This window comes from Oncorhynchus kisutch, linkage group LG6 (genome assembly GCF_002021735.2).
Source record: "Oncorhynchus kisutch isolate 150728-3 linkage group LG6, Okis_V2, whole genome shotgun sequence".
In the NCBI taxonomy this organism is placed as follows: domain Eukaryota; kingdom Metazoa; phylum Chordata; class Actinopteri; order Salmoniformes; family Salmonidae; genus Oncorhynchus; species Oncorhynchus kisutch.
Window position 1 is genome coordinate 69,744,633 of NC_034179.2, and position 15,427 is coordinate 69,760,059.

At 45.4% G+C, this 15,427-nt stretch overlaps 2 protein-coding genes across 2 annotated transcripts; one reads left to right on the forward strand and one right to left on the reverse strand.

The window, feature by feature from the left end:
- Positions 1-111: 111 nt before the first annotated feature.
- On the reverse strand, positions 112-9,476 carry LOC109892236 (endoplasmic reticulum protein SC65). The gene is made up of 7 exons (XM_031827296.1): positions 8,870-9,476; positions 4,082-4,231; positions 3,338-3,509; positions 3,087-3,215; positions 2,814-2,959; positions 1,757-1,840; positions 112-971 (listed from the first exon to the last, which is right to left on the reverse strand). Exons 1-7 carry the CDS (start codon positions 9,335-9,337, stop codon positions 825-827), a joined length of 1,296 nt encoding a protein of 431 aa, XP_031683156.1. The 5' UTR covers positions 9,338-9,476; the 3' UTR covers positions 112-824.
- Positions 9,477-10,255: 779 nt separating this feature from the next.
- On the forward strand, positions 10,256-15,376 carry LOC109893307 (peptidyl-prolyl cis-trans isomerase FKBP10). The gene is made up of 10 exons (XM_020486482.2): positions 10,256-10,841; positions 11,574-11,719; positions 11,891-12,080; positions 12,157-12,302; positions 12,635-12,824; positions 12,935-13,080; positions 13,241-13,430; positions 13,788-13,930; positions 14,075-14,238; positions 14,455-15,376. Exons 1-10 carry the CDS (start codon positions 10,648-10,650, stop codon positions 14,641-14,643), a joined length of 1,698 nt encoding a protein of 565 aa, XP_020342071.1. The 5' UTR covers positions 10,256-10,647; the 3' UTR covers positions 14,644-15,376.
- Positions 15,377-15,427: the final 51 nt, after the last annotated feature.

Genomic DNA, 15,427 nt, shown 5'->3' on the forward strand with positions numbered 1-15,427 from the left:
CAGCATTGGGCTGCCTGTGTAAACACATCCTAAGGATGTTATAAGTACGTTTCCATTATACTGTATGTCTGTACTGCAATGGATTTGCTGAAAGAGACAATAACAGCGGTGTAGTAAAATAATATGTAACTTTATTCCACACTTTCTGCCGTTGTTCACATAGCATTCTGTGTGGATTTTTATCTTACCGCTGGACCGACAAAATACGCCAACAATAGGTCAGAATTCAACATCAAACATCCTAGATATTGACAGAAGGCATAGATCAGTGCCATACTACCAGGGCTATGGCACAAAGGCAAATCATTTCATTAAATAAGAAATGTAACAACAACAATAACAGTCATACAGTATTAACATTTATAATACACCTTTCGAGGGGTTGGGTTAAATGCGGAAGACACATTTCAGTTGAAGGCATTCCGTTGTACAGCTGACTAGGTATCCCTCCTTTCCCTTTCTTTTCCCTCTCCATATGCCAAAACAGATGCAGCATTTAGCTTTCAGTTCAGACATGGACAAGCTCTGACCTTCAATATGTCCTGTGTGGATGTTTGTGTGATCTTGCTAATGGTGGAACTGTGTGCAACTGGCAATGTAAATTCTCCCTTTTGTGTTCCTTAAGTTGTGAAATGATGTGTCTGTGTGTGTTTGTATATATACACCATGGAACAATTTAATGTGTGGGGTGTACTAAATATTGTATCCTGGCATTTCTGGACGGGGTCTGGCTCTGCAGGGCTGTCCATATTCTTTGAGAGGGGATTTGAGAAGTGTTCTGCTTGGGGGAGGGGTGGTGTTCATGGTGGAGTTGGTGTTTGGGGTCAGGCTGCAGGTTCCCCAGCGTCCCCCTTGGTTTTGGGTTCCTGCCACCAGTCTGCTACGAAGGACTCCTCGTAATCTCCTATCCCCTCAAACTCAGCGTCAGGGGGGGCCGAGGGAGCAGCCACCTCCTCTGGACTCACCACACCCTGCCAAGGAACACAACGCTGAGTTACAGACATACAACAACACATATACACTTCAAGATGAGGCTTGATTTCATTTGGCTCAGGGATATATTTCTAGCACGTTGTCATCGTTCTCACACATTCTTTGCCTTTCTCTTGGCTCTTATTTTCTTTCCCTGTGAATCTCTCACTACTAGTGCATGCTGTCATTTTCTCTCCCTCCCTTTCTCCTTCTCTGTCCTCCTCCCCCCTCTCAGGTCTAAGCTGAGGCTGTGTGGTTAGCTGGGAGGGGATGACCAGAGAAAAAACGCATGTGGCAGGGCCTCAGAGGCCGACACTTCCCAGCTACATACCACACTCCACTGTCGGAAAACACAACACCGCTCCCTATCAATCTCAATCCCTTTCTCCATTTCTCTCTCTTCCAGCTACTGACCCTCTTTCAACCTCTATCCATCCCACTCTCTCTACAGTAGTCTCCCTCATACATCCCCTGTGGTCAGAATCAGAATCAAAGTAATCACTGTGATTGACTGGTCCCTTCTCCCCACCTCCCCCCGCTCATTTTTCAGTCACCTCCCACAAAACAAAATAGCATACCAGCTACTGTACCCCAAAATTGTTTTGCACATTGGAAATATTCTCAGCAGCCCAGAACCAAATTCTCGCCAGATTTGAAGCAAACCAGCCAATTTATTACAGTTTGTTACTTCTGAGTTTGGTGCTTCTGTCCAGAATTTGTCCTGCACATAAAAACTGTTTTCCTATGTTACTTCCATCTCCACCCCTTTGCAGGCAAGCCTTACCTCATCATCTGTCTGTAGGTAGTTCAGTGCAAACTCCAGCATTTCCCTCTGCTTGGTCGTTTGGTTAAAGTACCTCAGTGCCTCCTGCGCAACAAACACGGTGCGTCAATATCATTGGTTGACTCAAGATGGAAGGAGAGAACACAAAGATACAGTTCAAAATAGTTTTTAGCGCTAGAAAACTAAACCTTTGATGCTGTTTCCCTTTGCTTTAATGCTCATTTCCCCTCCAGTCAGCATATCATGGAGTATCTACAGCACCACTAACTTCATTTGAAATGATCACAGTTTCAAAAAGACCTATATGTTTCAGGGAGCTTTGTTGGTTTTATTTAATTGATGTCGTTGCAGCTGCTGTAAGTGCTGTACTGGTAGAGCATAATCAAGACCCTATAGGACCTAATCCTTTTCAATTTGAATATAAAATATATTAATTAACCACCTTTGTAGGGAATTGGTGCTATATATAGCTATATGTTACAGCTTTCCTTTTCTTGTTTTTTGTGTAGAGCTGTGATGCTCCATGGCATATATTAGTAAGGAAACAACAGCTAGGTCATACCCAAAATCTGAAACTATTACACATCTTGTTTGGAATCAGGTCCAGGAATGAGGTTAAACTGGGTAAGGTTTATTACCATATTTCTAGATCAGTGGTATTCAAACTTCTTCAGCCAGAGCCCCATTTTTTCAGCCAAAATTTATGGGGATCCCACCCCAAAATCTGTCAATTTGGATTTTTACATCAACAAATAACCTTTAATTCATTGCATTTTCATCTCTTATCAAAATGAAAAGAAACCAATAAATACATTTACTCAATATTTTTTTCCCCTTTCTCCATTATCTTTTTCCAAAACGTTTGTATATTGTCCCATACAACAACCACAAAAATTGGCCATCCCACTGCAGTTCCCAGGGTCGCGACCCTGACTTTGAATACCACTGTTCTAGACAATGGTTCATATTAATCAGAAATGACATGTCAAGTCTTGACAGGGCACATCGGGATGCTGAGTTGGGCGTCAAGGTTATATAAAGTAATCTGGTTACTCACCGGGCGAGGCAGGAAGTGCGTCTCCTCCAGGCCCCACTGTTCTCGGTAGAAGCGGTAGTACACCATGTTCTGCTGCATCACCTGGTCGTTAGCGTCAAACAGCATGTAGCTGGCCGCACATGGAGCCGCGTTACGCACGTCGTTCACTGCACAGAGGGAGCACATCTGACAAGTGCATAACAACCTGAATAGTTGCTGTACAATTCTGGTCATGAAATGCAAGTGCAGTAGAGTTTGGAGCTCTATCGAGGTGTGACACTTTCATGTCCTTACGTTTATAGTAGGCAAACTGGAGGTAGTGGTACATGGTAGCCACAAACTTTTCCACGAAGAAACCACCGACATTGGGCATCAGGTTCTCCTCACACTTCACTTTACACTTCAGAACTTCTGTGTAGAGATCTGAGAGAAAGAGAGAGAAAGAGAGAGAGAGAGAGAGAGAGAAAGATATTATACTGCTATGACCAGAGTCTCTGCCCTCTCAATAGGGACCATGAGTAGATGGGGGTTTGTCAGACACTCACCTGCAAGTGTAGGGTAGAAGTCTTTGTACTCTGTGACCTCATATGACCCTTCGCAGCCTGCCAGGCAGAGGTCGTACATTTTGAGGTACTCCGTAGTGGCCTGCTCCATGTCCCGAGCACTGGCACTGAAATCTCCAGAGTTATACAGTTTCACAGCCTTCAGGAACACAGGCTGGAGTACAGAAAGGACCAATCAAAGTGTTAGAGACACTAGACATGGGCTGAAAGAACAACAGCCAGGGGTCAGAAAGGACAGCACAGTTAGAGACACTAGATATGTGCTGAAGCGACAGAACTTAGCACGCAGTTGCAGAACACCAACCAACATTTGAATAGAATTCAAACCTACATTCTATTCTGAGACTTTTTTCTAACAGAGTTGTGAAAAAATACTTCAGTATGTTTCTCCGCCATTCATGTTTAGATTGAGAAAGCCATCGATAACATACTAACCAACAACACATATTTTCAATGAATAGTTCTAGTACTGTGTTCAGGTGGGACAGATGGGCTCTTCAGCAAACAAAGGAAAGGAGGGGTGTGCAACAACATTGAAAAAAATCATGAGAATGGCATACCAAGAAAAACTTCCAGTGCTCTCAATCCTTTTTATGTCGAGTTAGTCCTTTTGGAGGTTTTTCTTGGACAGCCATTCTCATTAGTTCTAGTACTGTGCCAGGTGACGGGTATCAGAGCTAGTTGTGATGTGTATGGGGGCTGGTTGTGAGCTGACCTCACACTGACCTCGTAGGGACGCTCCTCGTGGTCGATGAGGTACTCGTCCAGCTCAAACAGCGTCTTGTAGTAGTTCATGTTCTTGGAGATAAAGGGGTCTTCTGGGTTCTTCTGGAGGAACGTGTGGGCCGCTGACACGGCCCTCTCTATGTTGTTTAACTGTGGGAGAGAGGGGATACAGAATGTATCATCATTATTGTTATGGGTCATATAGGGTCCAGTAGTCTTGATTGGTTGCTCTTGGCTCTCTGATACTTAGTGTCATCGTTGGATGACTTCTAAAGACACTCTCTCTCGTTCTAACAAATGCCTAGCTGAAGCAAGGGGTTCTCTACATGCAGCAGGTCTTGCTAACACTAGTTAGTCCTTAGAATAGCATGGCTTCTAACCTCAAATCACCTCACCAATTGCTAAGAGGTGTGCTTCAGCCACTGTCTCAATATGGCTCTAAGGCATGTGCTGAAATGATTAACTGTCAATCAACACTTTTGTCGGTAAGAAGAATAATGTATGCCTATATTCAAAGATTACTATGTGGTAGCTAAGCCTGGCAATTGTCAAGAACCCATGGTGTATAGATTCAAACTCTGACCTTGGTCTGTCTTATGGAGGAGGGTTTTTGGAATACTGCTGTATATCTGAACAAGTGAAGAAACGGAAGAATGCTCTCAACAGAGCCATGAGATCACCGTTTGGCTGACACACATGCCTGGAACACCTATGAGAACGTCTGGATGTGAATAGCATCGAATAGTCCCCGCAATATGCAATTTTTCAGGAAAGTCAGGAAACAATATACACAGTCAGTTAGGAAAGCAATAGGCTAGCTAGCTTTTTCAAACAGAAATTTGCATCTTGCAGCACTAATTCCAAAAGGTTTTGGGACACTGTAAAGTCCATGGAGAATAAGAGCACATCCTCCCAGGTTCCCACTGCACTGAGGCTAGGAAACACTGTCATCACCGATAAATCCACGATAATCGAGAATTTTAAGAAGCATTTCTCTACGGCTGGCCATGCTTCCCCCACCCCCCCTCTTCCTAAAATTATCCGCCGCCATGGTTGCAACCCCTATTACTAGTCTGTTCAACCTCTCTATCGTATCATCTGAGATTCTTAAAGATTGGAAAGCGGCCGCGGTCATCCCCCTCTTCAAAGGGGGACCCAAACTGTTACAGACTTACAGTTGAAGTCGGAAGTTTACATACACCTTAGCCAAATGCATTTAAACTCTGTTTTTCACAATTCCTGACATTTAATCCTAGTAAAAATTCCCTGTCTTAGGTCAGTCAGGATCACCGCATTAAGAATGTGAAATGTCAGCTTTTTCAGCTTTTATTTCTTTCATCACATTCCCAGTGGGTCAGAAGTTTACATACACTCAATTACTATTTGGTAGCATTACCTTTAAATAGTTTAGCTTGGGACAAACGTTTCGGGTAGCCTTCCACAAGCTTCCCATAATAAGCTGGGAGAATTTTGGCCCATTCCTCCTGACAGAGGTGTAACTGAGTCAGGTTTGTAAGCCTCCTTGCTCGCACGCGCTTTTTCAGTTCTCCCCACAAATTTTCTATAGGATTGAGATCAGGGCTTTGTGATGGCCACTCCTTTACCTTGACTTTGTTGTCCTTAAGTCATTTTGCAATAACTTTGGAAGTATGCTTGGGGTTATTGTCCATTTGGAAGACCCATTTGCGGCCAAGATTTAACTTCCCAACTGATGTCTTGAGATGTTGCTTCAATATATCCACATAATTCTGCTTCCTCATGTTGCCGTCTGAAGTGCACCAGACCCTGCTGCAGCAAAGCACCCCCACAACATAATGCTGCCACCCCCGTGCTTCACGGTTGGGATGGTGTTCTTTGTCTTGCAAGCCTCCCCCTTTTTCCTCCAAACATAACGATGGTCATTATGGCCAAACTGTTATACTTTTGTCTCATCGGGCCAGAGGACATTTCTCCAGAAAGTACAATCTTTGTCCCCATGTGCAGTTTCAAACTGTAGTCTGTCTTTTTTATGGCGGTTTTGGTGCAGTGGCTTCTTCCTTGCTGAGCGGCCTTACAGGTTATGTCGATATAGCACTCATTTTACTGTGGATATAGATACTTTTGTACCTGTTTCCTCCAACATCTTCACAAGGTCCTTTGCTGTTGTTCTGGGATTGATTCGCACTTTTCGCCTGATGTCCGCAACCGTCTGATCTATTGGGCCCACACGTCACCCTCCTCTGGTCATCCTGGCATCGGTCGGACGGTGCGTTGCCTTAGTGGGAAGTACTGGTGGCCCACCTTGGCCAAGGACATGCGGGTTTATGTTTCCTCCTGCTCGGTGTGCGCCCAGTGCAAGGCTCCCAGGCACCTGCCCAGAGGGAAATTACAACCCTTACCCGTTCCACAACGGCTGTTGTCGGTGGACTTGTCAGTGGACTATCTGACTATCTCCCTCACAGGGCAACACCATGATCCTGGTCATTGTGGATCGGTTTTCTAAGTCCTGCCGTCTCCTCCCTTTGCCCGGTCTCCCTACGGCCCTATAGACTGCGGAGGCCCTGTTCACACACGTCGGGATGCCTGAGGATATCAGTCTCTGATCGGGGTCACGTCCAGGGTCTGGAGAGTGTTCATGGAACGTCTGGGGATCTCGGTCAGCCTTACCTCAGGTTTTCACCCTGAGAGTGGAGAGAGTAAATCACGATGTGGGTAGGTTTCTGCGGGCATATTGCCAGGACCGGGGGAATGGGCGACGTTCATCCCCTGGGCAGAGATGGCCCAAAACTCACTCCGCCACTCCTCCACTAACCTCTCTCCTTTCCAGTGCGTACTGGGCTATCAGCAGGTTCTGGCACCGTGGCATCAGAGCCAGATCGAGGCTCCTGTGGTGGACGAATGGTTAAAGTGCTCGGAGAAGACCTGGGACGCCGCCCATGTGCACCTACAAGTGAGTCGGCAAAAATAAAAAGCAGGCGCCAACCGTGACCGCAGCGAGGCCCCGGTGTTAATCCCTCGTTCCATGTGTCTCTCCTCAGGCCGGTGGTGGCTGGTCCACTCCAGGAAGCTGAGGTGCGGGAGGTTCCTCCGCCTCCACTGGACATCTAGGGGGCCCCAGCGTATGCTGTTCGAGCCATCCTGGACTCGAGACGTCGGGCGAGGGGCCTTCATTACCTCGTGGTGTGGGAGGGGTACGGAGAGATGCTGGGTGCCGGTGGAGGACGTCCTGGACCCTTCGATGCTGAGGGATTTCCACTGTCTCCATCCAGATCGCCCTGCGCCTCGTTCATCGGGTCGTACCCGAGGTCAGTGTCGATGCGCTGCTGGAGCTGCGCATCAAGGGGGGGTACTGTCACGACTTCCGCCGAAGTCGGTCCCTCTCCTTGTTTGGGCGGCGTTTGGCGGTCAACGTCACCGGCTTTCTAGTCACCGCCGATCCACTTTTCATTTTCCAATTGTTCAGTCTTTGTCTTATCACACCTGGCTTCACTCACCAATCACTTGTTTATTATTTAACCCTCTGTTCCCCATGTTGTATTTGCATTTGTTACGTGGATTATTTGTCAGGCGTTGCACTTTTGTTTTAGACCGTGTTTTTGGCACTTGTATGTGTTATGTGCTGTGATTTGGTAACCGGTATTAAAGTGTGCCTGTTTATTTTACTCCGCTCTCCTGCACTTGACTTCGCCTCCTATATATACGCATTACAGCATCAGCTGTCAGAGCAGCTTACCGGCTGCAGCTGTACACAGCCCATCTGTAAATAGCCAGTCCAACCAACTACCTACCTCATCCCATATTTGTTTTTGTTTTTCTGCTCTTTTTGCACACCAGTATTTCTACTTGCACATCTTTCTTTTGATCTGCACATGTTTCTACTGTGTTATTGACTGTATGTTTGTTTATCCCATGTGTAATTCTGTTGTTTCTGTCCTACTGCTTTTGCTTTATCTTGACCAGGTCTCAGTTGTAAATGAGAATTTGTTCTCAACTGGCCTACCTGGTTAAATAAAGGTTAAATTTTAAAAAAAAATAAAAAATCGAGACAGATGCTGCGAGCATCCAGAGGTGATGACCTGAGAAGATGCTTTCCAATGGAGGAGTGGGCTTGCCTGAGGAAAGATTCCAATTATAACACTCACGTGTGTGCACAGGCCACAGAAATTGTTGCACACATATATTTTATGCACATTCCAATGGCACGAGTGTTTGGCTTACTTTCACTTCAAAAGTAAATCCTCTTTATTTTGCCACGGGGAACACTGTTGATTTGCCTGCTTGGTATTCTGCATCATAGGCCTACGTGTGGTGTTCGCTTTGGTAGAAAATAATAAGACGACTGTTCTTATTGGGGGACCGTTTAACGGGGCGCTGTTAGAGAGACGTGGCATGTGTGTTCAACTACTGAGTTTGTAGCATTCTCAACAGGTGGGCTGAGGAAAGTCTGGGGAAAACTTTATTGTTTCACGCTTGTGTCACAGTCTTGCTCATGGAAAACAAGCTACTATATGATATTTCATTCGAAGTATCAGGCTATGACAGTGGCCTATGTAAATATCGTCCTATTACACATTAGTTACTCATATCGTGTAATAGGTGTGGCAGGACAGGTTGTTACAATTATATGATAATATTAGAATTAAGAATTTATTCCACATATGCTAAGATTCTTACAAATAGGCCTATTATCTACTAAAGGGAAAAACCACTGTGACCATGTCGACCGTTAATTGTAAACCGTTATTTGGATATATTACCCTAAATGTATTTAATGTCCACCCATTCAGCAGAATAACTCTTTGATCTCACCTGGTAGTAAGCATATTGTATGTACCGGTAGGGTATCCTCTTTTCAAAAGCTTCCAGAACATCCCTCTTTGGGTAGGCTACTGTAAACACTGGAAATGTTGTTTTGCACTTTTTAAGGCACGAAGCTCGGAGTAAGAAATGCTGCATGATGCGGAGACTGCAGTCCGCGAAGAGGGTATCATTGTCCCGACTGACAGTGCTACAGTTCTGGCTGCAAAACGCTTCGCTGTCTTTCAGGAGCCGGTGAAGACGCAAACTCAATTCCATGTACTTGATGCTGTCCCTCCAGTTCTGCGCTCCATACTGGTCTAGAGCATGTCCATAAGCAGATTCAAGTGGCATTAGATCGTTATGTGGGAAACTCTTGAAGCTATATTTCTCATACTGGGCTTCGACCAGAAGCGGAGCGACCAAAACTACACAGAAACAAAATGAAAACCGGATTTCTTTAACGTTTGTAGGGGCCATTATGCTTATTCTCTATCATGCCCTCCGTTTCTCCAACCAAACACGAATTTCTCCAGGGTTTTCTTCACCAGTGAATGGTCATGTCTGTTTGCACGTACAGAGCCTTGGCCAGGCTCGGAGAGACGGAGAGGAGGGGACAGAAAAGTCAGGGTTCCTCTGCAATAGTTTCACAGGGAGTCAGTCGGGGGCAGTGATTTCGGGTTTAGATTAGCCCCTGGGTCATAACGCCCTCAAGATTTTGGTTAAATGACATTGACCAAGTTACTGGAAAATACAACAAAACTTTTGTTTTGCATTTTGATGGGCCGATGGTAGGCCCTACATTATAAAAATAAAAAAAAGATATATATATACGTGGAGGAAATACATATGTGGAGGAATTACATATGTGGAGGAATTACATATGTGGAGGAATTACATACGTGGAGGAATTACATACGTGGAGGAATTACATACGTGGAGGAATTGAACACACTGTAAAATATGTAAATATAGCATATGTAAGACTGTGTGGTGGTCTAATAAGGAATATGCTATTATTTCCATATTTAAACATCTAAAGCAAATACTTTTTCACAGATTCGACAACTCTTCGTTGTTGTTTTTTGCATGGGTAGGTTTGCATGGGTAGGTTTGCATGGGTAGGTTTGTTGGATCTACGAACATTCCAGCAAGCATGTTGGAACATCGCATGCCAGATGAGATGGTCATGAGAGGGACGTGCTTTTTAAAATTTTAACAGTGAAAATATGAGCAGAAAATTAACATAGGCCATTGTAAATATTAGATAAATAACAATTCATATTTAAATAGAGAAGTAGACCAAAGGTTGGAATTTAGGACCTGCGATAACATAATTCTGGGCCTTTCTTTCCGACTCAGCCAGATGGGCGCCTCCCCGTTAAATGAGCTTCTCTATAGAAGCGGGTAGGGTATTCCCACACAGTGCAAATAACTTCCAATCACTGTCTATGTTCGATGGGCATTCAAATAATAAGGCTTTGTAAATAGTATAGCACAGACGTTATTACATAGTAGGCTGTGCTTTAGGTCGGCTTCCTCTGGTTTGCGCTCGAGTCAGATACCTAGGCCTATTATATGTGGCCGAGGGCTACTTTACACGTTTACAGAATTCCTCTAAAGAGGAGGGGGTGAATTGGATGCCACACACCTCCCCCTTCTGAACGAGCAGAAGCTACGTCCGCACTTCTCTCTTTCTGCATCTATAGACGGTAGCCAACGGAGAAGTCACGGCGAAATCATCCGTCTGTTTCTCATACTTTAACAAAACACCAGGGAATACGTTTATAATGGAGTCAATATTTGCGTTAATATTGCTCTGTGTAACGGGAACCCATGTAAGCAGTAGCCCGGGCCCGTTAGAAGATGTGGTTATTGATCGGTATGACATTCCAAGAGTTTGTCCCAGAGAAGTGCAAACGGGAGATTTCGTTCGTTATCATTACAACGGTACCTTCACCGACGGCAAAAAGTTCGATTCAAGGTAAGCTACGACGCACGACTCGCTTGTATAGGTCTATTGACATAGTGCAGAAGAGCATCAAAGCAGAGCAAGCCTATCTGATTCCTGTGCAAATAAATTCTGTGCTGGCTGGAGGACATTTTCGTTTAACTATGGTCTCACGCAGTTGGCCTGTTGCAGACGTGTCCTACCTCTAAATTTGCAGCCCCTCTAAGCAACCATTTTGAAACTTTGTATCGAAGATCCTGCGCTTCATAGATACATTGTAACTTTGTCCCTGCACTGTGCATTTTTGCACACATACATTGTAACTGCCGTGTGCGTTGGTGCGTGTCATGCGCATCCTCGAACGAGGCCTATGTAACGCTCAGCACAATATCGTTCAATGGTGTTTACTACTACGAAATGCCACGCACACTCAATTCAAATACGAACAGCTGAATTCAGTTGGTTGATAGGCTGGGTGAGGCTTTTTCTTAAAATGCCTGTTTAGTTATTTTACGATGGCCTACTTTTGTGTTTTGTTCATTACTTATTTTATTATTTGCACGCAACCCATTCAGATATGGTTAGATACATGGTTTACAACCAGTTAAAATGAATATAAATAGTCTAATATAATAATAGGAATAGAACAGAATAACTTTGACTAGACACCGCCTACCATTGAAAGAAATATAATCTTTGTAATCTTAAGGAATGTCTCTTCTATTCTCTCCATCTAACCTCTCTTCTACCCATCCCCCTTTTCAGTCATGAACGTGGTGCACCCTTCAGTGGGCAGGTGGGACTGGGGCGTCTCATCACTGGTCTGGACAGGGGAGTTCAGGGCATGTGTGTCAATGAGCGCAGAAAAGTTACCGTCCCCCCACACCTTGCCTATGGAAGCATAGGAGCAGGTAACAACTCATTTCATTCTCTTATATGACCTTTACAGTTTACATAGGGCCTGGCGCCAGATGGTGTGCCCTGTACAAACTAAATTCCACAAATAGTTATCCTCTGATGCTGGCCCCAGTCGTATATTCCAGTGGCACACAATGAATTCCCAACCTGTCTCTCTCTCCTAGGTGATGTGATCCCTGCTGACACTGTGTTGGTGTTTGACGTGGTTCTGCTCGACATCTGGAACACAGAAGACAAGGTCCAGACACGGACCCTCAGCAAACCTGAGAGCTGCAAGCGCCTCGTGGAGGCTACTGACTTCATCCGTTATCACTACAACGGCACCCTGCTGAATGGCGTGCCCTTCGACTCCAGGTGGGGTCCATATCTACTCTCAGTCATGCTGTATGTGTGTGTGTGTGTTAACCCGTTCCGTCCATGTCTCTTTCAGCCACTCTAGGAACGGCACCTATGACACGTACGTGGGCATGGGCTACCTCATTAAGGGCATGGACGAGGGTCTGATCGGCATGTGTGTGGGAGAGACACGCACCATCATCATCCCACCCTTCCTGGCCTATGAGGAGAAGGGATATGGTAAGTACTAGTAACCACTGTTTATAATCCCTAGCCTATGAAGAGAAGGGACATGGTAACTACTAGTAACCGAAAGGTTGCAAGATCGAATCCCAGAGCTGACAAGGCAAAAATCTCTTGTTCTGCCCCTGAACAAGGCAGTTAACCCACTGTTCCTAGGCCGCCAATGAAAATAAGAATTTGTTCTTAACCGACTTGCCTAGTTAAATGCAGGTGAAATATATATTACAGATTAAAAACAATGTTGTTGACCACCTCCGAGGAAATAAGATTTGCATTGGGCTGTGTACAGATAATATAATTGACTCTAAACACCCATCCTTCTCTTCCAGGCACTGTGATTCCATCCCAGGCCACCCTGGTGTTTGAGGTCTTCATGATTGACCTGTTCAACCCTAAGGATGACATCGCCGTGGTGGTCAAGGAGGTGCCTAAGACCTGCACCCGTAAAACAGTGGTGGGAGACTACATCCGTTACCACTACAATGGCACCTTCCAGGACGGCTCTGGCTTTGACACCAGGTAGGAACGGGTTTAATACATCTACTGTCAAACCAAGACTTGTGTGAGTGAAAGGGCGCATTGTAAAGACTGACTCTAACTTGCATTTGCTATGTTTCCTCTTTCTGCAGCTACCAGCGCAACAGCACATACAACACCTACATTGGCATGGGCTATGTGATCCAGGGCATGGACAAGGCCCTCCAGGGGTTGTGTATTGGAGAGAAGAGGCGTGTCATCCTTCCTCCTCACATGGCCTATGGGGAGAAGGGAACTGGTGAGTATGTGGCTCTGTGGCATTGGCCAAAGGTTTTGGGGTGGGAGGAGTCAGAGTAGCATTTACATGTCTTACTGTCCAGTGGCCACGCCGAGTCTTGTCCCTGCTCCTATTCAAATTCCCTTCTTCTCTTTTTTTCTCTCCTCCTCCCCCACTGTAGGAGACCTCATCCCTGGCTCGGCCGTGCTGGTCTTCGACATCCACGTTATCGACTTCCACAACCCTAAGGACCTCATTGAGATCAAGGTGACCAGCAAGCCCGAGAAGTGCAACCTGACCAGTGAGGTGGACGACCTGATCCAGTACCGCTACAACTGCTCCCTGATGGACGGCACCCTGCTCTACTCCTCGTGAGTAGGAGCGCCTCCTGTCCATCGCACCGCCATACTGCAACGCCACACTGCAACGCCTGATCCAGTCATGTAATCTAATCACCCCTGGCTACTTGTCTGACTGATATCACTAGGACTCCACGCCAACAGACAGGAAGACTTATCAGCTACTTATGTTGTGTAGAAAGGAAAATATATGATACAGAATATAACCAAGACATAGAAACCAGCCATATCTATAACTATATACTGTATCTGACATATTATATACATCTTACAACGTAGAAAGTATAGGGCTACATACTTAATTCCTACTGACTGATAGCACGTTGGAGCTTCGGCGGGGCCTTGATCAATATCTCCCTCCTCTTCCAGGGACCACTATGAGAATGCCCCCATCACCACCCTGGGAGCCAACAAAGTGATTGAGGGTCTGGACGAGGGCCTGAGGGGCATGTGTGTGGGAGAGAAGAGAGTGGTGATCGTCCCACCCCACCTGGGACATGGAGAAAATGGAGGTGAGGGAATGAACTAGTCATGATCACTTTCATCTTGAAACCCAGAACCAAATCCTGCGTGGCGATATCTTGCGTTTGGACATTCCATTATTCCGACACTGTTTCTATGTCTCTCATCATGCTCTCCCCTCCATGTCCCTGCAGCCAAGGGCGTTCCCAGCAGTGCCGTGCTGCACTTTGAGCTGGAGCTGTTGGACCTGCAGAAGGGAGTGCCTGACGGCTACATGTTTGTGTGGCTGGGGGACAGCCCAGATCCCCTGTTCCCTGCCATGGACCTCAACAAAGATCTATCTGTCCCTCTGGAGGAGGTAAGATAATACACACCAGACATTTAGCATGATCCATCAATCAAAGTCAGGATTCACCCAATAAATTCTGCCCTTTGCTTGGTACGGCACTGGTAACATCCTTGTGTAGGTCAGGACAACAAGTCAGGTGATCATCTAAAACTGCAATTATTCTTTAAACGATGTAGCTCTTGAAAGGACAACTCTCATATTTCTCTCTGCTCTCCCTCTCTCTAGTTCACAGCCTTCATAAACATCCAGGTGGCAGAGGGCACAGGTCGCCTGAGGCCAGGGATGGATGCTGACGGCATCATCAAGGACATGTTCAACAACCAGGACCGCAACAGTGATGGCAAGATAGTGGCTGAGGAGCTCAAACTGAAGGTGGAGGAGGATTCTGACAAGGCCAGACATGAGGAGCTGTGAGGGGGTACAGTCGAGCCGGGCAGAAGGGTGCGGGGACGGAGAGAGACACAACAGACTGACAGACAGAATCTATGCAATTAGGGGGTTACCAACTAGTGGAGCTCTTAAATACATTTTATTATGTAGAAAACACAGAAGGTTGGTGACATCTTAATTGGGGAGGACAGGCTCGTGGTAATGGCTGGAACGGACGAAGTTGAATGGTATCAAATACATGGTTTGATGCCATTCCATTTGCTCTGTTCCAGCCATTATTATGAGCCGTTCTCCCCTGAGCAGCCTCCACTGGTTGAAAATAACCCAAAATGGTCCATACTTATTTAAACGAAGGACTGCTTCCATGTGTTGTAAATTGCCTTATGAAAATGTGGTTCATCTATACTTTTTATAAATAACTTATTCTGCAGTCTTGCATCATTATGTTTTCAAAAAATGTTTGACTCAGACACATTTAGCTAAAAGCACTTTCATTGAACTACCTTGTCAGCCATTTGGCGTGGTCCTTCTTCCCAGGATGCAATGCAGTTGGCTTCAAAATGGCTGATAGGAATAAATGGCTGTCTCCCAACCCTCCCCTTCTTCCCAGACATAAAAATGATGTTAAGACTGTAGGTTGTATATTTTAAGAGTGGCTATTTTGTACAATACAAGATTTTTTAAGTGCCTTGCATTGTAGAATATACATCACATAATAAACAACATCTGTTTTTCTAATAAAAACCTATAAAAAATGCATTGTTTCCCGTGTTTGGGATCCATGTCCATTGTCTAGGGATTGTGTAGG

Bases quoted from the DNA above. Each gene is read 5' to 3' on its own strand.
- LOC109892236 (XM_031827296.1), bottom strand. From the start codon at position 9,337: ATGGCCCCTACAAACGTTAAAGAAATCCGGTTTTCATTTTGTTTCTGT. The intron at 2,960-3,086 runs GTAAGGACATGA...CCCTCTGTGCAG, and splicing joins CCAGTTTGCCTACTATAAAC to TGAACGACGTGCGTAACGCG. The intron at 1,841-2,813 runs GTGAGTAACCAG...TTTGTTGCGCAG, and splicing joins CGCACTTCCTGCCTCGCCCG to GAGGCACTGAGGTACTTTAA.
- LOC109893307 (XM_020486482.2), top strand. From the start codon at position 10,648: ATGGAGTCAATATTTGCGTTAATATTGCTCTGTGTAACGGGAACCCAT. The intron at 13,081-13,240 runs GTGAGTATGTGG...CCCCCACTGTAG, and splicing joins CTATGGGGAGAAGGGAACTG to GAGACCTCATCCCTGGCTCG. The intron at 13,931-14,074 runs GTGAGGGAATGA...ATGTCCCTGCAG, and splicing joins GGGACATGGAGAAAATGGAG to CCAAGGGCGTTCCCAGCAGT.